The sequence below is a fragment of the Oncorhynchus mykiss genome, chromosome 7 (genome assembly GCF_057628025.1).
Source record: "Oncorhynchus mykiss isolate SJ-2025 chromosome 7, ASM5762802v1, whole genome shotgun sequence".
In the NCBI taxonomy this organism is placed as follows: Eukaryota; Metazoa; Chordata; class Actinopteri; order Salmoniformes; family Salmonidae; genus Oncorhynchus; species Oncorhynchus mykiss.
In genome coordinates, this window is record NC_143028.1 from 82,787,501 (window position 1) to 82,812,670 (window position 25,170).

Genomic DNA, 25,170 nt, shown 5'->3' on the forward strand with positions numbered 1-25,170 from the left:
CGTTGAACATCTCATTCCAAAATCATGGACATTAATATGGAGTTTGTCCCCCCTTTGCTGCTATTAACAGCTTCCACTCTTCTTGGAACATTGCTGCGAGTACTTGCTTCTATTCAGCCACAAGAGCATTAGTGAGGTGTGGCACTGATGTTGGGCGATAAGGCCCAACTCACAGTTGCCGTTCTAATTCATCCAGAAAGGTGTTCGATAGGGTTGCGGTCAGGGATCTGTGCAGGCCAGTCAAGTTCTTCACAACGATCTCGACAACCCATTTCTGTATGGACGTCGCTTTGTGCCTGGGGGATTGTCATGCTGAAACAGGAAAGGGCCTTCCCCAAACTGTTGCCACAAAGTTGGAAGCACAGAATCGTCTAGAATGTCATTGCGTGCTGTAGGGTTACTGGGACAATGGGGCCTAGCCCGAACAAGCCCCAGACCATTATTCCTCCTCCACCAAACTTTACAGTTGGCATTGTGCATTGGGGCAGGTAGCCTGGCATCTGCCAAACAGATTCATCCACCGCACTGCCAGATGGTGAAGTGTGATTCATCACTCCAGTGAACGCATAACCACTGCGCCAGAGTCCAATAGCGACGGGCTTTACACCACTCCAGCCGATGCTTGGCATTGTGCATGGTGATCTTAGGCTTATGTGGCACTACTCAGCCATGGAAACCCATTTCTTGAAGCGCCCAGGCAAGACTAGGCAAGTCAGTTAAGTACAAATTCTTATTTACAATGAGGACCTCAGACCGCTGCACCACTCGTTTTGATGCTGACTTTGCTTCGAGGCAGTTTGGAACTCAGTAGAGTTGAAACTGGACAGATGATCTTACCACGCTATGCGCTTCAGCACTCTCCTTCTGTGAGCTTGTGTACCCTGCCACTTCACAGCTGAGCTGCTGTTGCTCCTAGACATTTCCACTTCATAATAACAGCACTTAGTTGACCAGGGCAGCTCTAGCAGGGCAGAAATTTGACGAACTGACTTGATGGAAAGGTGGCATCCTATGATGGTGGTGCCATGTTGTAAAAAGTCACGGAGCTCTTCAGTACGGGCCATTCTACTGCCAATGTTTGTCTATGGAGATTACATGGCTGTGTGCTCAATTTTATATATACCTGTCATCAACAAGTGTGGCTGAGTAAGCCGAATCCACTAATTTGAAGGGGTGTCCACATACTTTTGTATATTATTATGACAGTCATTTCCTGTTCCCATTGACAGAGTGGACACGTTGCTTGCAGAGCTGACAACCTATGCCACACTTGAGGGGGAAAAAAAGGTTTTTGATTTATTTAAAATTACATTTACAAGTTAAGTCAATTTATTCAATGTGTTTTGTTTGGAGTGCTTATGTAAAAATGTGGAGTAAGGACATGGACCAGATTGCGTAGTAGGCCTAGCTGGCCTGCAAACAAAATGTATTAAATGGGTCTATTTATTAATGTCCGAACTCCACAATACTAATGAGCTGCGGAGCTTAAAAGTCTTTATACAGCCATTGAGAATTACTATAGTTCCTCCCTTTGATAACCGCTGAGCCTTTGTGGATCCAGAGGAAATGTTAGAAAATAACAGATTTCTTCTTATCCCTTTCAGAAATACAGCCGTGTCTGTCCGGAGCTCACTGGCATAGGAAACACTGAGGGCCCAGAATAGTTGATACAATGTTGCAAGGCCGGGCTCAGTTGATACAATGTTGCAAGACCGGACCCAGTTGATTCAATGTTGCAAGGCCCGACCCAGTTGATTCAATGTTGCAAGGCCCGACCCAGTTGATTCAATGTTGCAAGGCCCGACCCAGTTGATTCAATGTTGCAAGGCCCGACCCAGTTGATTCAATGTTGCAAGGCCCGACCCAGTTGATTCAATGTTGCAAGGCCCGACCCAGTTGATTCAATGTTGCAAGGCCCGACCCAGTTGATTCAATGTTGCAAGGCCCGACCCAGTTGATTCAATGTTGCAAGGCCCGACCCAGTTGATACAATGTTGCAAGGCCCGACCCAGTTGATACAATGTTGCAAGGCCCGACCCAGTTGATTCAATGTTGCAAGGCCCGACCCAGTTGATTCAATGTTGCAAGGCCCGACCCAGTTGATTCAATGTTGCAAGGCCGGGCTCAGTTGAGACAAGTTTGTTTAACATGAACAATCCTCCATGCGCAGCCAATGTGAATTATAGGATTTATATTTTTGTCCCGATATTTTCTATGTTGTTTTTATTTGTTGTCTTCGTGTAGACTAGTTTTACCAAGTTGGCCATAGAACAACAAATGTAAACAAAAAAAATAAAAAAAACTGCATATGAAAATCATAACTGCCACGCAGATCGGTAGCAATCAGTAAGATCAATTGTTTATTGGAATTCTACAAAAAAAAGACTTAAAAAAAAAAAAAAAAATTTTAAAGTGGCCGACCCCTAGTGTAGCCAATTACCGGTAACTTCAGGAACATAAACGGCAGAATCTGGGAAGAGCACAGGTCCTCTTCGGTTTCTTTAACTCTGGATCCCCCCCATTCATTTGTGGGTCTGAATTATGTCAAACAGTATGCTTAAAGACGAAGCTCAGTGCATACATTTGCTTATTTATTTATTTTTAACTCAGGGTGTGACTATTGGACCTAGGGACAGCCCTAGCTCCAATTCTACTCACTTCAAATACTTAATCTGGACAAGAATGAGCTCGTCTGGCACCAAGGATCCAATAGAACAGTCTTCAGAGCACAAACCACGCCCATCTGGAAGTCCAGGCAGGCTACAGCAAAACGCTAAAAGTATTTTTTTTAAGATTGAGGAGTATTTGAACCCAGGTTTGCTCAGGACAAGCTAATATCACCAAAACGTTGTGATGTTATAGCTCACAGAAACAGTACGATCGACCACAGAACGCAAACGGTGAACGGAGGAAAGACTTAGAGCTATGGAAGTAGGACTAATTCTACAACTACAACCATATACACCACACACACACACATAGAAAAACATAGAGCTATGGAAGTAGGACTAATTCACTGACTTTTCTACAACTACATACACACACACACACATAGAAAAACGTAGAGCTATAGAAGTAGGACTAATTCGCTGACTTTTCTACAACTACATACACACATAGAAAAACGTAGAGCTATGGAAGTAGGACTAATTCGCTGACTTTTCTACAACCATATACACAACCACACACACACACATATAGAAAAACAGAGCTATGAAAGTAGGACTAATTCGCTGACTTTTCTGCAACTACAACCATACACAACCACACACATATAGAAAAATGTATATAAATATAGAGCCCTTTAAGGTATGTCCATTTACAGGGTGATGTGTGTTTGTGGTATTGTCCAGGTGTTCTATAAAGGCACTAGAAAACAAATGTATTATCATTGATTGATTCTCTCTACATCGAGTGGTATTGATATTAAACTGCAGTCCAGGTACAGCAGAGGATTGCAACTACAACATTGAAACAGTAAAAAAACAGAGACCCAAGGAGAGGGAGGGTCATAGGAGGATGTGAGTTTGCTGTTGCCGTGACTACCACAGGGTGGGGGGAGGGGGGGGGGGGGGCAGCAGCAGGGAGTTTGGGATCTCAGTTGGGTGCAGAGGGGAGAGGTACAGGGGCTTGCTGTTTGGGAGTGTTGGATCTCCATCACCATGATACAATACTAGGTAGAGATGCAGCCTTCCTTTGAAATGAAGACCGTGAAGAAATTCTGGCACAACAAATAAAAAAAATGCTCCACTTCTCTGGTATTGTATACAGTGCATCGGGAGAGTATCATACTCCTTGACTTTTCCCACAGCCTTAATCTAAAAATGTATTCGTTTCTCACCCCCCCACCTCAAAACACAATACCCCATAAAGGCAAAAATTATATACATTTTTGCAAATGTCAGCTAAATTAAAAACAAATACTTCACATAAGTATTCAGACCCTTTTGCGATAAGACTTCAAATTGAACTCAGGTGCATCCCGTTTCCCATTGATCAACCTTGAGATGTTTCTACAACTTGATTAGAGTCCACCTGTGGTCAATTCAATTGATTTGACATGATTCGGAAAAGGCATACACCAGCCTAGATAAGGTCCCACAGTTGGACAGTGCATGTCAGAGCAAAAACCAAGTCGAGGTTGAAGGAACTTCGAGCTCCGAGATGCTGCTCCCCCCGGCCTCATCTCAGAGAAACTCTACACTAAGTCATTCCAGTCTAAGGCTCTGTTTTTCCTGATTCCTCACGTCCCGTCTCCTGAAGCCGCATTGGTGGAGAAGATCCAAAAGATCCCTGATCTTATCCCACAAATCTGTCTTTCGACCAATCGGATCAGCTCTTTTTTTTTTTTTTTTTTTTTTTTTTTTACACATAAGGCGGTGTTTACATACAGCCCAATTAAGTCCTTTTCCCACTGACTTTACTCTCAAATGTGTTTTTAAATTTTTTTTTTAGAAAGAAGCAAAGAATTGCGCTTAAATTGATTAAGAGCCAGTAGAGCTACACAGACCAACACTCCAGTAACACGCACATCTGAAACAGCCTGATACCATGGTCCTGTTTTCTGCTGTCTTGACAGTTTCCACTACAATAGCCAAGGTTCCTTCATTGGACCGTACTGGAACCTGGCAGTACATTTGATCGCCTGAAATATATTTTTTTAAAGTCTTCCCTCTGCACTCTATTTATAAAAAAAAAAATAGGACATGATTCAGAAAAAGGATATATAGCTCATGTTTAAAGAGGAGCGGACACAATCCTCCCAACCAATCACCCTAAATCCTTATGTCCTCTCCATTTTGGATGGAATTTATCCACTGATAGGCCTCCCCAGGTCATTGCTATGAATGACGTTCTCATTCAGTCAACTTTATCAGGTTGATAAATAAATAAGGTAATCTGGTACTAGTGGTATCCTATTCATGGCAGGTTACAATGAGGATTTGGCAGTAGACTAGTGGAGGCAGCTAGAGGTTGGTCAAGGACAGGGTAGCTAGAGGTTGGTCAAAGACAGGGTAGCAGGCAGCTAGAGGTTGGTCAACACAGGACAGGGCAGCTAGAGGTTGGTCAACGACGGGGCAGCTAGAGGTTGGTCAACGACGGGGCAGCTAGAGGTTGGTCAACGACAGGACACGGTAAGAGGAACGAGGCATGCAATCAGGCAGAACATTGGTATTATGAAGCACCAACACACAACCTGCTCATTATCAAAACAGACTGCTCTCTGTCTGTGTGTGTGTGTTTTCGCTTGTGTACAGACAAAGTCAACTGGTACACGGACATTAACAAAACATGGTTGTTTCAACTAATTAGTTAGGGTAGGAGTGTACGACACCGCGTTCCAGTACCCACAACCATTGAAGAGTGGGACAAAATTCCACAATCAACAGCATGATCAACTCCAAGTGAAGGAGGTGTGTCACGCTGCAATGAGGCAAATGGTGGTCACAGCAGATACTGATGGGTTTTCTGATCCACACCTACTTTAAAAATGGTACTGTATCTGTGACCAACAGAAGCACATCTTTATTCCCAGTCATGTGAATTCCATAGATTAGGTCTTACCGAATATAATTGAGACTTAATTTCCTTATATGAACTATAACTTAGTAAAAATGTGTTACATTGCCAAGTCAAACCGGTTGCTCGATATTGTAATGAGTAGAACCGGATGATTATATAGGGAAAGGGCTGCCATTTTGGCCGACCCTCAAGTAAAATACGTATTTTGTCGATACACAGCTCCTGACAGGCTGCTAAAAGCTGGACATGATTGGAATGTTCTGCCACTGGCTTTGGGGCTGGAACATCCCAAATCCAGCCATTCGAGGGGCTCTGGTCAAAAGCACAAGGTAGTGAATAGGGTGTGCCTTTTGGGACGCAGGCCCAGAGACTCTTGGCTGGCCCAGTTATATGACTCAGGGTTGGCACCTTTCCTCCTAACCCTCCTCATACAGTATTAGCAGCGCCAGGGAAGTCTTTCCTTTCAGGTCAGTGGAGAGCCCTGAGGCTCACTGCCTGAAGTTGTGGTCTCCGGGAAGACAAATCGGTTGGCCCAAGATCTGTTTGGCATTACCATAAGAGAGTTGACAAGAACGCACAAATGGTAAACTGTTTGTTGAGCTGACTGAAAAAAAAAACAAAAAAAAAATTCTGATGGCCCGAAATTAGGCTGTTCTTTGGACAAATCGGTCCCCCCCAAAAACACACAAAAAAGTGCCTATTTTCCATTTATACAGACTGCCTATGGGTTTTAATAAAATCAACTATTGAGCTTGTCTGATGCTTTAAGCTTACTGTTTGATGACATAAGACACCAATGACTCAAGAGGGAGCCAGGTAACCTGACTCAAGCAGCATCCTCCCACTGTCTTCCGCAGATTCTGCCATGACTCTCCTGGAGTCGCCGGTAATAGGCTACACACCAATTTATATCTCACAATTTCAACTTCTCTCTATGACAGTTAATTGTTTTTAAAAATACACACGAGGAACAGTTTAATTTATTTTATAATGTCTTCATATATCAAAATCATTGTTGTGTGGTTAACCAAAATTCTAACCAAATACAAATGAAAATAATCCCAAATCATTTCTAAATCGCCAACCAATGTAAGAATGAATAGCCTACATAAAAAACAACAAATAAAAACTTTGTATAAACATTGTATAAAATATTATGGGCCCTCAGAGTTTCCCGTGCCAGTGAGCTCGGGACAGACAGCTGTAGGCTATTTATGCAAGGTCTAAGAAGCAGTGGTTGACTTGGGCAGGAGCTCACCAGAGCAGAGTACTACCACCTCAGATTTTATACTGCGCGAGGTCCTGTTCCTCTTATAGAATATTAGCTCAAAAGTATCGTGGAGTTCCTGCACTTAAATATAAAAACAGTACCAGCACCCAAAATAAGTCCCAGAAGACATTTCAGAGACATTTCAGTCCAAGTCAAGCACTGGTAAAGAAGTAACCAGGTAGGCATATATATCTTTTTTTTTTACGTTTCCACTGGATCAGAGCATGACATTTCACGCTAAGTGGTTAAAGGGAGAGCAGGAAAGATTTTTTTAAATACATTGAGGAAACATTGTCACTCAATGGATGTAAAAACAGATTCAGTTTGCTTTGTGTTTGAGGTGAAGAAAACATTATTTTGAGAAGTAATTCCGGATAGAGAAGTGTATTTTGCATCTGGGCACTGCATGGTCAATCCGACATCTGCATTGGCCCTGGGCACTGCATGGTCAATCCGACATCTGCATTGGCCCTGGGCACTGCATGGTCAATCCGACATCTGCATTGGCCATGCAGCATTTACGGTGATACTGAATCTGCAGAAATCAGGGCGTTCATACTCCACGGAGTTGTGCAAATCGGTTGTCAAGGAAGTGAGTTTGTGTTTATACAGGATGTACTGCCACCACCTACCGTCAACCAATCATATCACTTATTTTTCAACAGGACAATGACCCATAATACACCTCTGGCTATGTAAGGGCTATTTGACCAAGGAGAGTGATGGAGTGCTGCATCACAATCACCCAACCTCAAACCAATTGGGATGGTTTGGACAGCAGAGTGAAGGAAAAGCAGCTCAGTGCTCAGCATATGTGGGAACTCCTTCAAGACTTTGGGAAAAGCATTCCTCATGAAGCTGGTTGAGGCAATGGGTGGCTACCTCGAAGAATCTCAAATGAATATTGATTTATTAAACACTTTTTTGGTTATTTCATAACATGTCTTCACTATTATTCCACAATGTAGAAAATAGTCCAAATAAAACCCTTGAATGAGTAGGTGTCCAAACTTTTGACTGGTAATGCACATCTATAAAAATCTTGATCGACCAACAGCCCAGGAGAGCGAAAGGCTCTCCTTTCAGGTCAGTGGGGATCAGGAGATCAGGGCTCGTGTCCACAAAGCATCCCAGAGGAGTGCTGATCTAGGATCAAGTCCCCACATGTCCATATAATATTACTCCCTGTGATCAAAAATAAATCAAATAGAAAACTTCAGATCAGTCCTACTCAGAGGTATTGTGGATCCAGGGCCAGCCAGTCTCTGGGGAAACCCCACCCTAATAGCCTACATATGTAACTCCTGCATGACAGTGACCATAGGAGTTGACAAGAAGGCACAAAGAGCTCAGAACCGCGCAGGCCAGGCTACACATCTCTAGCCACAGGGCAGAAAGCCCTAGCTATGCCAGAGCTCCAGAATGCTTAACCACAACAGTCAGAGGTGCCAGCTGGAAAGGAATCCAACGATTCCTTTCTGCCACAGAGGATTGCTGCTACTTCGTAACAAATTAGGAAACAATCACAGCAGAGAGAGAAAGGGTAACATAGCATGTGGTCAGCGCCACGGTGACAGCACCACCAGGATTCCAATTCAGAATCACAACTCCGGAACCTGGAAAACATACAGATTACTCAGGACTGCGGCTCCTGCCTGGAGATCTGAACTAACCCCTGACTGTTGGCGTTTTGTTTTGCACTACCAACAGAGAGAACAGAGCGGGGTATTAAAAAAAATAAACCTGCAACATACCCAGGGAAGACATGGTGTCCCAAATAACTCCCTATGAGTTTATAATAGTGCTCTACTGTTCAGAGCCCTATGGGGTGCCATTTAGGACACACTTACCTACAAATCTCCTTCCTATGGGATGAATTAAAAAAATGCCTGGGGGGGGGGGGGGGGGTCAGCTGGTTGTTTTAACAGGTCTAAGGAACATGTTCAAAATGAATAGTTATGACCTCACAGAGCCTGTAGACATCAACAAAGGTTCTCTTAAGATGCAAATGGATTTATATCTATACTGAACAAAAATATAAAAACCATGCAATTTCTAAATATTTGCTGACTTATTTTTAAATAAATTCATTAAGCCCTAATCTACGGCCTTCACATGGCTGGGCATAGGCCCACCCACTAGTGAGTCAAACCCACCCACTTGGGAGCCAGGCCCAGCCGATCAGACTCTCTACCCACAAAAGGGCTTTAGAGACAGAAATACACCCCCGCCCCATAAGGCGGCTTATGGTAGAGAAATTAACATTACATTCTCTGGGAACAGCTCTGGCAGGCATTCCTGCCGTCAGCATGCCAATTGCATGCTCCCTCAAAACTTAAGACATCTGTGGCATTGGGTTTGTGTGACAAAACTGAAAATTTTAGAGTGGGATGTTATTGTCCCCAGCACAATAACAAATGTGCAATACATTTGAGAAAATGCTTTTGTGCATGTGGAACGTTTTTAGGATATTTTATTTCAGCTCATTAAAACTCAGGACCAACACCTTACATGTTTCTTTTACATTTCTGTTCAGTGTAGATTATGGTACTGCATCTTAACAGAACAGACTAAACTTTATTTGTATTTTTTTTGCCTAAATGCAATTCGTAGGAACAAACACTGTAAACAGTGCACCTGATAGCGGTTCCATACAGGGCATTGGGAAAGTATTCAGACCCCTTGACTTTTTAATCCACATTTTGTTATGTTACAACCTTATTTTAAAATTGATTAAATTGGCACCCCCACCACCAATCTACACACAATGACAAAGCAAAAACAGGTTGACATTTCAGCAAAAAAAACTGAAATATCACATTCACATAAATACTTAGTAATTTGTTGAAGCACCTTTGGCAGCCTCGAGTCTTCATGGGTATAACGCTACAAGCTTGGTACACCTGTATTTGGGGAGTTTCTCCCATTCTTCTCTGCAGATCCTCTCAAGCTCTGGCTGGTTGGATAGGGAGCATCGCAGCACAGCTATTTCCAGGTCTCTCCAGAGATGTTCGATAGGGTTCAAGTCCAGACTCTGGTTGGGCCACTCGAGGACATTAAGAGACTTGTCCAGAAGCCACTCCTGTGTTGTCTTGGCTGTGTGTTTAGGGTCGTTATCCTGTTGGTGGGTTAACCTTCGCCCCAGTCTGAAGTCCTGAGCGCTTTGCTCCGTTCATCTTTCCCTAGAACCTGACTAGTCTATCAGTACATGGAAAAACATCCCCACAGTATGACGCTGCCACCACCATGCTTCACCGTATATTTTAGATTTTTGCTCTGACATGCTCTGTCAACTGTGGGACCTTATATATATATATATACACACACACACACACAAGTATGTGCCTTTCCAAATCATGTCAATTTCAAGTCTCAAAGCAAAAGGTCTGTTATTTGCGCAACATTTTTTTCAAAAATGACCACGGTCATTAAGGGGTATTGTGTGTAGATTGATTGATTGAAAACGATTTAATACATTTTAGACTACGGCTGTAATTTAACAAAATGTGGGAAAAGTGAAGGGGTCTGAATACTTCATGAATGCAAAAATGGGGGAAAGCAAAAAAAAATGTTTAAGTACCCTTTCATTCAAATATTTAAGAAAAAACATTGGCAAAAAAAAAAAGCTTGGATGAAAAGGTGCCCAGAGTAAATGGCCTGCTCCTCAGTCCCAGTTGCTAATATATGCATATTATTATTAGTATTGGATAGAAAACACTAAAGTTTCTAAAACGTTTTGAATGATGTCCGAGTATAACAGAACTCATATGGCAGGCAAAAACCTGAGAAGAAATCCAAACAGGAAGTGAGAAATCTGAAGTTGGTCGATTTTCAACTAAGGCCCTATTGAATTCACATTGGGATATGAATGAAGTTGCACTTTCTAGGGCTTCCACTAGATGTCAACCGTCTTTAGAAACTTGAATGAGGCTTCTACTGTGTTGTGGGACTGACTAAGAGCTGAATGAGTCAGCTTACTGGCAGAGAGCCATTTCCTGGTCACGCACATTCCACATGATATCGCCCTGCGTTCCGTTGCTCATGTAGACGCAAAGGAGTTCTCCGGTTGGAACTTTATTGAAGATTTATGATAAAAATCCTAATGATATATTCTATACTTAGTTTGAAATTTCTTTGACCTGTAATAGAACGTTTTGTCCGAAGTAATGTACGAGCGTTTGGATATGTGTACCTAACGCTAACAAAAGTAGCTACTTGGACATAAATAACAGACATTATCGAACAAATCAAGCATTTATTGTGGAACTGCGATTCCTGGGAGTGCATTCTGATGAAGATCAAAGGTAAGGGAATATTTATCATGTCATTTCTGGTTTCTGTTGACTCCAACATGGCGACTATTTTGATTAATTTTCTGAGCGCCGTCTCAGATTTCATGGTTTGCATTTTCCGTAACGTTTTTGAAATCTGACACAGCAGTTGCATTAAGGAGAAGTATATCTATAATTCTTCTACATTTACAGTGCCTTGCGAAAGTATTCGGCCCCCTTGAACTTTGCGACCTTTTGACATGTCAGGCTTCAAACAAAGATATAAAACTATTTTTTTGTGAAGAATCAACAACAAGTGGGACACAATCATGAAGTGGAACGACATTTATTGGATATTTCAAACTTTTTTAACAAATCATAAACTGAAAAATTGGGCGTGCAAAATTATTCAGCCCCTTTACTTTCAGTGCAGCAAACTCTCTCCAGAAGTTCAGTGAGGATCTCTGAATGATCCAATGTTGACCTAAATGACTAATGATTATAAATACAATCCACCTGTGTGTAATCAAGTCTCCGTATAAATGCACCTGCACTGTGATAGTCTCAGAGGTCCGTTAAAAGCGCAGAGAGCATCATGAAGAACAAGGAACATACCAGGCAGGTCCGAGATACTGTTGTGAAGAAGTTTAAAGCCGGATTTGGATACAAAAAGATTTCCCAAGCTTTAAACATCCCAAGGAGCACTGTGCAAGCGATAATATTGAGATGGAAGGAGTATCAGACCACTGCAAATCTACCAAGACCTGGCCGTCCCTCTAAACTTTCAGCTCATACAAGGAGAAGACTGATCAGAGATGCAGCCAAGAGGCCCATGATCACTCTGGATGAACTGCAGAGATCTACAGTTGAGGTGGGAGACTGTCCATAGGACAACAATCAGTCGTATATTGCACAAATCTGGCCTTTATGGAAGAGTGGCAAGAAGAAAGCCATTTCTTAAAGATATCCATAAAAAGTGCCGTTTAAAGTTTGCCACAAGCCACCTGGGAGACACACCAAACATGTGGAAGAAGGTGCTCTGGTCAGATGAAACCAAAATTGAACTTTTTGGCAACAATGCAAAACGTTATGTTTGGCGTAAAAGCAACACAGCTGAACGCACCATCCCCACTGTCAAACATGGTGGTGGCAGCATCATGGTTTGGGCCTGCTTTTCTTCAGCAGGGACAGGGAAGATGGTTAAAATTGATGGGAAGATGGATGGAGCCAAATACAGGACCATTCTGGAAGAAAACCTGATGGAGTCTGCAAAAGACCTGAGACTGGGACGGAGATTTGTCTTCCAACAAGACAATGATCCAAAACATAAAGCAAAATCTACAATGGAATGGTTCAAAAATTAACATATCCAGGTGTTAGAATGGCCAAGTCAAAGTCCAGACCTGAATCCAATCGAGAATCTGTGGAAAGAACTGAAAACTGCTGTTCACAAATGCTACAAAGCTACAAAGTATTAACTTAAGGGGGCTGAATAATTTTGCACGCCCAATTTTTCAGTTTTTGATTTGTTAAAAACGTTTGAAATATCCAATAAATGTCATTCCACTTCATGATTGTGTCCCACTTGTTGTTGATTCTTCACAAAAAAACACAGTTTTATATCTTTATGTTTGAAGCCTGAAATGTGGCAAAAGGTCGCAAAGTTCAAGGGGGCCGAATACTTTCGCAAGGCACTGTATGTTGAGAATTTCTGTTGAATCGATGTGGCTATGCAAAAATCACTGGATGTTTTTGGAACTAGTGAACGTAACGTGCCAATGTAAACTCAGATTTCTTTATATAAATATGACATTTATCAAACAAAACATACATGTATTGTGTAACATGAAGTCCTATGAGTGTCATCTGATGAAGAGCAAAGGTTAGTGATTAATTCTCGATTTCTGCTTTTTGTTAGTCCTCTCTTTGGCTGGAAAAATGGCTGTGTTTTTCTGTGGCTTGGTGGTGACCTAAATCGTTTGTGGTGCTTTCGCTGTAAAGCATATTTGAAAATCAGACAGTGTGGTGGGATTAACAAGATTACCTTTAAAACAGTATAAGATACATGTAGGTTTAAGGAATTTTAATTATAACATTTGTTGTTTCGAATTTGGCGCCCTGCACTTTCACTGGCTGTTGTCATATCATCCCGTTAACGGGATTGCAGCCCAAAGAAGTTATTGACCTAAGGCTCGTATTTCTGTGTGTTATAATTAAGTTTATGATTTGATAGAGCAGTCTGACTGAGAGATGGTAGGCACCAGCAGGCTTGTAAGCATTCATTCAAACAGCACTTTTGTGCTTTTGCCAGCAGCTCTTCGCAATGCTTCAAGCATTGCGCTGTTTATGACTTCAAGCCTATCAACTCCTGAGATGAGTCTGGTGTAACCGATGTGAAATGGCTAGCTAGTTAGCGGGGTGCGCACTAATAGCGTTTCAAACATCACTCGCTCTGAGACTTGGAATAGTTGTTCCCCTTGCTCTGCATGGGTAACGCTGCTTCGAGTGTGGCTGTTGTCGATGTGTTCCTGGTTCAAGCCCAGGTAGGGGCGAGGAGAGGGACGGAAGCTATACTGTTACACTGGCAATACTAAAGTACCTATAAGAACATCCAATAGTCAAAGGTATATGAAATACAAATAGTATAGAGAGAAATAGACCGAAAATACTATATTAATTACAACCTAAAACGTCTTACCTGGGAATATTGAAGACTCGTTAAAAGGAACCACCAGCTTTCATTTGTTCTCACGTTCTGAACAAGGAACTGAAACATTAGCTTTTTTACATGGCACATATTGCACTTTTACTTTCTTCTCCAACACTTTGTTTTTGCATTATTTAAACCAAACTGAACATGTTTCATTATTTATTTGAGGCTAAATTGATTTTTATTGATGTATTATATTAAGTTAAAATAAGTGTTAATTCAGTATTGTTGTAATTGTCATTATTACGAATACATTTTTAAAAAATGTATTGTATTTTTTATTTTTTGTATTTATTTTTATTATTTTTTTAAATCAGCCGATTAATCAGTATAGGCTTTTTTGGTCCTCCAATAATCTGTATCGAAAAATCATAATCGGTCGACCTCTAGTACCAAGGTTGTAGCGTCGTACCCAAGAAAACTTGAGGCTGTAATCGCTGCCAAAGGTGCATGAAAGTTGTGAGTAACGGGTCTGAATACTTATGAAAAACTCACTAATGTCTAAAAACATGTTTTTTGCTTTGTCATTATGTGGTGTTGAGTGTAGATTGATGAGGGAGGGCAAAAAAACATCTGCATCCATTTTAGAATACATCTAACATAACAAAATGTGGACAAAGTCAATGGGTCTGAATACTTTCCGAATGCACTGTAGATTACATTTAGTTACATTGAGGTTTATAATCTTAAATTAGTTCACTAAAGTGAACAATAGTTTATATTCATTATTATAACTTGTTGTACTAACCTGATGTAATGTATTTATAGCTGTCTGGTAGTTTAAATATTTTTGTTGATGTAATATTTGTCCTCAGTGCACCATTGTAAAGGAGACACTGGTCTTAACACTAATATAATAGTGGAATAGTAAAAGTCAATTTCTTCAAGCAGTTATAATAGTAGTAGCAAACTAAGTGCTTATAATTAAACTATGTGGAAACATTATGAAATGAAGAGTGAATGGCGGCTGATGTTCTGTGGTCAGAGAAGAAAGGATGGACACCTACCGATTTAAACCATTTATCGGCGCGGTCTGGTTTGTCCTTTAAAGCAGTGAGACGGAGGGATAGAGAGCTTGTAAAGTACTAGCAGAGTAGAACTGCATTCCAAGATAGGGGTGTGTAATCTCTTTGTCTATATTAAACTCTTGGCGCTGCCTGCTACACCTAGAATGGTGTTAAAACTAAGACCTTCAGCTAGTGAGGTCAGATAAATCTCTACTAACAAGAAGCACAACATGACAAATATTAGACAACTAGTTAACAAAACAGGCATGTAAATCTACTTACGTCATTACACAGGAAGTGGGGCCTATATCTTCCTGGACTGAACAACTGTTTGCTATGAAGTGTTCAGGAATCTGAGGGAGAGGCTTACAGTAACAGTCAAACGTTTGGACACACCTACTCATTAGAGGGTTTTTATTTTTACTATTTTCTACATTTTAGAATAATAGTGAAAAAAATAGTGAAGACATCAAAACTATGAAATAACATATGGAATTATGTAGTAAACGGATCAAAATATATTTTAAGCTTCATAGTAGACACACTTTGCCTTGATGACAGTTTAGCACACTCTTGACTGGTACGGTATATCAGCACCCAAATCAGTTCAGTAAAGAAACTAGTCACATGACTCATGTGGAAGGGGTGGAGTAGACAGTATAAGGTTTATATGGTATAGTGAACATGGAGCGATATCTACGCCGACCTCTGGCTGTCAAAGTTTTAATCATTTGGAACCTCTTAACACAAGCCAACCGTCCAAGGTTGCTCTGTAGTGCCAACTGTACTAGCTACTGTCCAGGTGAATACAGGCGAGGTGTGCCCACCACCCCACTCACACAACGTATTGGTGGAATTAGGGAATACCGTAGAGAACTTTTACAATGGAAAATGAGCCAAGTGTTAATGGAACAAGTTCCAGTAGTGCCTCGTGGTTACTGTACGTTTCATAAGTGTGCCTAATGAATGCACCCCTGGTGTGTCTCATTTCCCCCTAGGTTAAACAAACCAATACATGCCCTTTAACTTTCCATGACAACACCACTGCCCTGTAACTCTCCTTTCCCTGTAACTTTCCCCTGGCAACACCGTGTTGAAAGTAACATTATCTGTCCGTCTGACAAGACAACTACAACCATTTCATCAAGGTAACACTAAACCTTCTATTCTTGTGTGTGTGTGTGTCACGTGATGCAGTTACTACAGCTAGATGTGCATGCGGGTACATGAGGACCTTGGGGGAGGTATGCGATGTGTGTATTAGGGTGGGGTGTTGTCTTGGGTTGTCTTGCTAGCAGGCAGCTGTGTGTCTTGCATTAACAGTCTTTATCCACGAAGCTCAAACAGACTTCCTAGCAGCTGTAGCCTAAGCAATTAGCTAGGGGATCTTTATGTGCATCCCAAATCACACCATGTGTGCACATCCCAAATTACACCCTATGTGCCCTACTCTTGACCAGAGGCCTATAGAGAATAGGGTGCCATTTGGAAAGCAAACTATTAATCTCCCATGGATGTTCTAAAAGGTGATTTCCCACATTATTATTGTTCTATTTATTTAGGTGGGAGAAAGTTAGCACAATCCTAGGCAAAACAAAAATGTGACCAATGATTTGATACTCTCTCTCAGCACAGTGGCCATAGCTGGCTGTCAGTCAGTGGCAACCCATATATATGTGTTGGTGTGTCTCTCAACCCTGCAGCCATGACCCATTGTTTACCCATAGGTGGTTGACTGACCACTTATTCCATTGAGGTACCTGGACATGTCGACTGCAACACCGTTCAACATGTGACTGCATGGCAGTGACTGCGCAAAGGTATTGTACCAAGCAAAGTAAAAGCTAGTAGCTATCCGAATGGTTGACAGACTCACCTTGCCAGTCTTGTGATCAAACCAGAGGAGGGCATGGTTCCGTGACAGAACCTTGCAGTCGAACGTGGCGTTGTTCTGAGCCGGTCGGCATCGTGCCACAGAGCGCCCGATCTTGACTGGCTCGTCCAGGTAGACATGACGTTCCTGAAAAGGGTGTGAATTCGGACGACAGGAGAAAACGGCCAGCGCTGAAGGCATTGATGATGGCTTGGGAGTGTTACTCCAACCAGAGACTAAAGACAAGGTTTCTTGATCCAGAATGACAACGTTCTAAGTCTTCAATCATCGGCTGTTAATTCAATTTAGCCTAGCTATTCCGCTGGCTGGCTATTCTATTTTGAGTTAAAGCACGAACTAGCTATCAAACATTATATTCATTTTTTACGTTTTTCAACGAGAAACGTAACCAACACTGGTAAATCAAAAAAAAAAAAAAAAAGATTTTTGGGCTCTCTTTCCACAGAGCTACATTACGTCCACTGAATGTTATTCAACACGACTATGTACAGGTCAGATCTCTGACTAGCCAGAATCGCATGACGATAACAATAGTAGCCGTCTAGAAAATATCTAATCACGTCCATCAAAATGTACAGGGAAAGAAGCTATATTGAGCAGGCTAGTGTGGCACCCAATCTTTAGCACAGCAACGGATAAATCCAGATTGGTAGTTTATACAAAACTATTTGACCAGTGCGGGGTTTCCGATCCCTGCGCCTGGTGATGATACGGCTATTGAAACACAACCGCTGTCAATCTGACCGTGGTTTAACAGGTCATTAATACATTGTTTTTCTATAGAGTTTGTGTCATTACGTTTTGTTTATCCTACGCACTATAGACGGGTGCGATATAAGAACATCTGACCTTGTTTGTTAGCTAGCTCGCTAACCAGCTAATGCAAACCCCTAGCCACTCCCAACTCAGGCAGACTAGCAAGCTAATATTGAGTTTCAGGGCCCTGAACAGCAACAAATCTTTCTAATCTCGAAGCTGAAATGTTTCAAACTGCTGCAAAGACAACCCTTAAATCTAAAATGGGTATTGCAGCGGGATGTAGAGATGAATGTGCCTAATACAAAAACCCTGCAGTTTGGCTGTTTGCTGGCAACTACCCAGATATAGCTATAAAAAAAAAAATGTAAAAAAAAAAAAACAAAGCTAGCTAACGTGCTAACAACTTGTAATCAAGCCGGAGCGGCCTCTTCGGGTGAATAATCGACTGGTGTTCAACCAACTCTTGAACGCTTGAATAACGCTAATTCGTGGCAAAACAAATAAAATATATTCTAATCGAGACAAGCAACTAAAGACATGTAACGCTAGCTAGTAAAGCTGGGCCCTCTTCACAAAAAAAAGCAAACGTTAGCTGAGTCGGAAATAGTTAGCTAGGATGGATAGCCTTACTAGCTAGTTAGCCAGCTAGCTGACAGAGCAGACACGGAAAACTGAGACGAGTTTTGGCTTCATCCCCAGTCCAGTAGCTAATCTTCTGAAGATTACCCCCAAGTTAATAAGACACACTTATCGATGACACAAGATGTGATTTTACAGAATTATTCCGTTGAATTGGGTAAACTTTCGAAAAACTTGTCCTCCTCCACAAGAATCCGTAGTCATAACTGAAATGAAATCAGACAGACCGGTAAAAGCGCCGATGTGTTGCCGTTGTAGCGCACGCGACATATAGCCATAACGTCATTAGAGGCGGGATCAATGTTCAAAATTGACAAAATGGGGTCCAATCAGAATAGACGTTCATGACACGCTGCAACGTCACATGCAAATATTGTTTATTATGTGGTTAAAAAACACAAGCATTTGTATTGTAACACTTGCGTGACTTTTTCAGTCAGTTTCAGTCAATGATAGATTTAAAATTAAGCTATATGGGGCGGCAGGTAGTTTAGTGGTTAGAGCCCCTGTGACAACAATGTTGGACCCCCACAATTTTGGACTTAATTAGTGAAAGATTATAAGATTTGTTCTAAAACTTTAAATGTATCAACCCACCTGCTCCCTTCCTTATAATCACTGATCTGTGAGTTACATGCAAACCTCACCGGCCACGTTGCGTGCGCGGGCGTTGCAAAATAAATGTACACATACTGTGTTATTCAATTATTTCACCAACACCGCTTGCATCATAAAGAAGTGGCTGCATAACCGAGCGCTAAAATAGAACTTTGTTCTATAGACTTGCCACAAGTCTTTTCCTTATGTCTGGAAGATACAAACACACGTGGATACTTGAAAAACAAACGAGGATAGATTCATTAAAGATAACGCACTAAAAACTATGTTTCCCTTTTTATATGTGGATTAGTCGTCTGAGTAGAGAAACACACGATTTTGTATGACTCCAGGTCAAAATTATACAAAGAACCAGCTAGAAATAGGACAATATGCATGTCAGGTAATGTTTATCTCCAAGGCCAAGCTAGCTAAATGTCATTGAATGTTTCATGTGTGTTTCGACCCGCACCCCTAATTAATTAATACAGTTGTTTTACATTTTTTTAACCTGTGTCTCATGATCACATCTGGTGTCCATGGACAAAATCAACATGTGCACGTGGACACACGCATTTTGCCTTGTAGGCAGCATGTTAAGTTTCCTCAATATATCAACAGGAAACTATAATTGGGTAAACTTTTCAAATAGCTGGTTACTTGCTCAGATTTATATCACCTGAACAAGAAAAAAATACATGTGTGCATGCGGAGCTCCTGCATGTGTCTACATGATTCAGGCAGTGGCGGTTCTAGACCATTTCAACTAGCGGGGCCAAGCTGGGGCCAGTTGTACTGTTAAGAGGGGCCAGTTACATTAGACGTTATTGTCGTCATCGTTTTCTTCATTGCATTGCAGGCATTAGCAGGCAAAAGACCATGTTCACAATCATCATCTTTGCCACTGTCTAATAACGGATGTAAAAAAGAACGATCGCAAAAATTAGTTATGTAAATATTATTCCATACTCCACATTTAGGGGGGCCACAAGGGGTCCAAAATTGTTGTCTCAAGGTTAGGGTTAGGGTTAGGGTTAGGCATGGGATCCTCAGATCCACAAAAGGTTCTACAGCTGCACCATCGAGATCACTGGTTGCATCACTGCCTGGTATGGCAACTGCTCGGCCTCCGACCGCAAGGCACAACAACGGTTAGTGTGTACGGCCCAGTATATCACTGGGGCCAAGCTTCCTGCCATCCAGGACCTCATTATCCAGGACCTCATTAGCAAATTGACTCTGTACCGGTACTCCCTGTATATAGCCTCAACATTGACTCTGTACCAGTACCCCCTGTATATAGCCTCAACATTGACTCTGTACCGGTACCCCCTGTATATAGCCTCCACATTGACTCTGTACCGGTACCCCCTGTATATAGCCTCCACATCGACTCTGTACCGGTACCCCCTGTATATAGCCTCCACATTGACTCTGTACCGGTACCCCCTGTATATAGCCTCCACATTGACTCTGTACCGGTACCCCCTGTATATAGCCTCCACATTGACTCATTGAGTTTATGTGTCGGGGGGCTAGGGTCAGTTTGTTATATCTGGAGTACTTCTCCTGTCCTATTTGGTGTCCTGTGTGAATCTAAGTGTGCATTCTCTAATTCTCTCCTTCTCTCTTTCTCTCTCTCGCAGGACCTGAGCCCTAGGACCATGCCCCAGGACTACCTGACATGATGACTCCTTGCTGTCCCCAGTCCACCTGGCTGTGCTGCTGCTCCAGTTTCAACTGTTCTGCCTTATTATTATTCGACCATGCTGGTCATTTATGAACATTTGAACATCTTGGCCATGTTCTGTTATAAACTCCACCCGGCACAGCCAGAAGAGGACTGGCCATCCCACATATGCTCTCTCTAATTCTCTCTTTCTTTCTCTCTCTCGGAGGACCTGAGCCCTAGGACCATGCCCCAGGAATACCTAACATGATGACTCCTTGCTGTCCCCAGTCCACCTGACTGTGCTGCTGCTCCAGTTTCAACTGTTCTGCCTTATTATTATTCGACCATGCTGGTCATTTATGAACATTTGAACATCTTGACCATGTTTTGTTATAATCTCCACCCGGCACAGCCAGAAGAGGACTGGCCACCCAACATAGCCTGGTTCCTCTCTAGGTTTCTTCCTAGGTTTTGGCCTTTCTAGGGAGTTTTTCCTAGCCACCGTGCTTCTACACCTGCATTGCTTGCTGTTTGGGGTTTTAGGCTGGGTTTCTGTACAGCACTTTGAGATATCAGCTGATGTACGAAGGGCTATATAAATACATTTGATTTGATTTGACTCTGTACCGGTACCCCCTGTATATAGCCTCCACATTGACTATGTACCGGTACCCCCTGTATATAGCCTCCACATTGACTCTGTACCGGTACCCCCTGTATATAGCCTCCACATTGACTATGTACCGGTACCCCCTGTATATAGCCTCCACATTGACTCTGTACCGGTACCCCCTGTATATAGCCTCCACATTGACTCTGTACTGGTACCCCCTGTATATAGCCTCCACATTGACTCTGTACCGGTACCCCCTGTATATAGCCTCCACATTGACTCTGTACCGGTACCCCCTGTATATAGCCTCCACATTGACTATGTACCGGTACCCCCTGTATATAGCCTCCACATTGACTCTGTACCGGTACCCCCTGTATATAGCCTCCACATTGACTCTGTACCGGTGCAACCTGTATATAGCCTGCACATTGACTCTGTACCGTAACACCCTGTATATAGTCTCCACATTGACTCTGTACCGTAACACCCTGTATATAGCCTCCACATTGACTCTGTACCGGTACCCCCTGTATATAGCCTCCACATTGACTCTGTACCGTAACACCCTGTATATAGTCTCCACATTGACTCTGTACCGGTGCACCCTGTATATAGCCTCCACATTGACTCTGTACCGTAATACCCTGTATATAGCCTCCACATTGACTCTGTACCGTAACACCCTGTATATAGCCTCCACATTGACTCTGTACCGGTACCCCCTGTATATAGCCTCCACATTGACTCTGTACCGGTACCCCCTGTATATAGCCTCCACATTGACTCTGTACCGGTACCCCCTGTATATAGTCTCCACATTGGCTCTGTACCGTAATACCCTGTATATAGCCTCCACATTGACTCTGTACCGGTACCCCCTGTATATAGTCTCCACATTGACTCTGTACTGTAACACCCTGTATATAGCCTCCACATTGACTCTGTACCGGTACCCCCTGTATATAGCCTCCACATTGACTCTGTACCGGTACCCCCTGTATATAGCCTCCACATTGACTCTGTACTGTAACACCCTGTATATAGCCTCCACATTGACTCTGTACTGTAACACCCTGTATATAGCCTCCACATTGACTCTGTACTGGTACCCCCTGTATATAGCCTCCACATTGACTCTGTACTGTAACACCCTGTATATAGCCTCCACATTGACTCTGTACCGGTACCCCCTGTATATAGCCTCCACATTGACTCTGTACTGTAACACCCTGTATATAGCCTCCACATTGACTCTGTACTGGTACCCCCTGTATATAGCCTCCACATTGACTCTGTACCGTAATACCCTGTATATAGCCTCCACATTGACTCTGTACTGGTACCCCCTGTATATAGTCTCCACATTGACTCTGTACCGGTACCCCCTGTATATAGTCTCCACATTGACTCTGTACCGTAACACCCTGTATATAGCCTCCACATTGACTCTGTACCGGTACCCCCTGTATATAGCCTCCACATTGACTCTGTACCGGTACCCCCTGTATATAGCCTCCACATTGACTCTGTACCGGTACCCCCTGTATATAGTCTCCACATTGGCTCTGTACCGTAATACCCTGTATATAGCCTCCACATTGACTCTGTACCGGTACCCCCTGTATATAGTCTCCACATTGACTCTGTACTGTAACACCCTGTATATAGCCTCCACATTGACTCTGTACCGGTACACCCTGTATATAGCCTCCACATTGACTCTGTACCGGTACCCCCTGTATATAGCCTCCACATTGACTCTGTACTGTAACACCCTGTATATAGCCTCCACATTGACTCTGTACTGTAACACCCTGTATATAGCCTCCACATTGACTCTGTACTGGTACCCCCTGTATATAGCCTCCACATTGACTCTGTACTGTAACACCCTGTATATAGCCTCCACATTGACTCTGTACCGGTACCCCCTGTATATAGCCTCCACATTGACTCTGTACTGTAACACCCTGTATATAGCCTCCACATTGACTCTGTACTGGTACCCCCTGTATATAGCCTCCACATTGACTCTGTACCGTAATACCCTGTATATAGCCTCCACATTGACTCTGTACTGGTACCCCCTGTATATAGTCTCCACATTGACTCTGTACCGGTACCCCCTGTATATAGTCTCCACATTGACTCTGTACCGTAACACCCTGTATATAGCCTCCACATTGACTCTGTACCGGTACCCCCTGTATATAGCCTCCACATTGACTCTGTACCGGTACCCCCTGTATATAGCCTCCACATTGACTCTGTACCGGTACCCCCTGTATATAGCCTCCACATTGACTCTGTACTGTAACACCCTGTATATAGCCTCCACATTGACTCTGTACCGTAATACCCTGTATATAGCCTCCACATTGACTCAGTACCGTAACACCCTGTATATAGCCTCCACATTGACTCTGTACCGTAATACCCTGTATATAGCCTCCACATTGACTCAGTACCGTAACACCCTGTATATAGCCTCCACATTGACTCTGTACCGGTACCCCCTGTATATAGCCTCCACATTGACTCTGTACCGGTACCCCCTGTATATAGCCTCCACATTGACTCTGTACCGGTACCCCCTGTATATAGCCTCCACATTGACTCTGTACTGTAACACCCTGTATATAGCCTCCACATTGACTCTGTACTGGTACCCCTGTATATAGTCTTGCTACTGTTATTTTACTTCTTCTCTTTAATTATTTGTTATTTTATTGTTTACATATCTATTTTTACTCAACACTTATTTTTCTTAGAACTGCGTTGTTGATTAAGGGCTCGTAAGTAAGCATTTCACTGTTGTATTTGGCGCATGTGACAAATACAATTTGATTTGATATATGATATGATATCATGGATGTTGTGTGATGTTTCCATCTGATTGTCAAACGAAACATGTCAACAAGTAGACTACCTGTGTCAGTTTGTTCCAACATAGTAATTCAGCCTGGTATAATTCATTTACTACTGGATACTTACACCCCTAATTTAGACACGTTTCTGCTAATAGTTTACGACATTTGTTAGTCAGTTAGTTTGATAGGCCTTACATGCAATTTCTCTTCTGTGAGAACTTGTTTCCCCAGAAGACTAAATAAAGTAGTGCTCACCAGAATAATGTCTTACATTGATAAAAATGAATGCATTAGTAATCTAGTTTCGTTTAGGGGACCGGGGAGAAAACAAATGAACTTCAAAACAGTGGAAAGATTACTCCTGTGCAAACTGTCATCAGTTTTAAGGAAATGAAAAGCTGAGAAAACAATGAAACACTTTTCTGTTAAGTCTTCAGTTCATCTTGGGTGCATATTTTATGTGGTTGAAATACACATTACACATGCATTCGCATTTTCTCAAGAGATGTTGGAAGGAAATAAATCAGATTTTTCCAATCATGTTCCCAAGACAAAATAAAACATGTCTGGTATAATTTCACTGCAATAAATGCATAATTCTGCAGGAGTTAAAAGTATATTATGTTATGTATGGGAGGTTATCGGCCTACAGTCAGTCCATATTTCAGTTGCTATTCCATTTAACCCATAAACATGAATTAGGAATATTTTGTTAATTCATGGAAACAGGGATACTCATGAGAGGGATATCAAAGGAAAATGTAAACAGCTTGTCCTGAAAGAGACTTTAAGTGGGAAATGAGCTACTACGAGGAATACTGTGCGCATGTAAATGTGGTCAGTGCCTCTGCACCTCTAGTCACCACACACACACACAGAGACTTTAAGTGGGAAATGAGCTACTACGAGGAATACTGTGCGCATGTAAATGTGGTCAGTGCCTCTGCACCTCTAGTCACCACACACACACACAGAGACTTTAAGTGGGAAATGAGCTACTACGAGGAATACTGTGCGCATGTAAACGTGGTCAGTGCCTCTGCACCTCTAGTCACCACACACACACACAGAGACTTTAAGTGGGAAATGAGCTACTACGAGGAATACTGAGGAATACTGTGCGCATGTAAATGTGGTCAGTGCCTCTGCACCTCTAGTCACCATAAAGGGGCTCTCTGATCAAGGCTTTAGGCCTATGACAAACCTTGTTTTTTATTTTATTTTTACAATGAAGACATCGACTCTCCTTCCATTGGACTCCTAGTCACACACACACACACACACACACACGCACGCACACACACGCACGAACACACACACACACAGCTACTGGACTGGTATT

The 25,170-nt window shown here is 42.3% G+C and overlaps 1 protein-coding gene and 1 long non-coding RNA gene across 36 annotated transcripts in view; one reads left to right on the forward strand and one right to left on the reverse strand.

Moving 5' to 3' along the window:
* The window catches only part of slmapa (sarcolemma associated protein a), a 133,265-nt gene extending 114,840 nt beyond the window's left edge, over positions 1-18,425 (reverse strand). For 16 of the 34 annotated variants that reach the window (XR_016497467.1, XM_090242111.1, XM_090242109.1 and 13 more), the window contains exon 1: positions 16,658-18,379. Coding sequence is in view for 16 of the 34 variants with exons in the window: in XM_090242111.1 (XP_090098237.1) it covers positions 16,658-16,855 (198 nt within the window). In the remaining 18 variants the exon portion in view is untranslated. Of the gene's footprint in view, positions 1-14,781; positions 15,007-15,063; positions 15,155-16,657 lie in introns of those variants that run through there. The other 18 variants (XM_090242137.1, XM_090242130.1, XM_090242125.1 and 15 more) reach the window with 3 other exon arrangements.
* LOC110528683 (uncharacterized) lies at positions 15,819-20,959 on the forward strand. Of its 2 annotated transcripts, none has more exons than XR_016497468.1 (3): positions 15,819-15,929; positions 16,509-16,601; positions 20,317-20,959. It is a non-coding gene; the product is annotated as an uncharacterized LOC110528683 (long non-coding RNA). The 2 variants fall into 2 exon arrangements; XR_016497469.1 differs by having other exon boundaries at positions 15,850-15,929; positions 16,485-16,601.
* Positions 20,960-25,170: the final 4,211 nt, after the last annotated feature.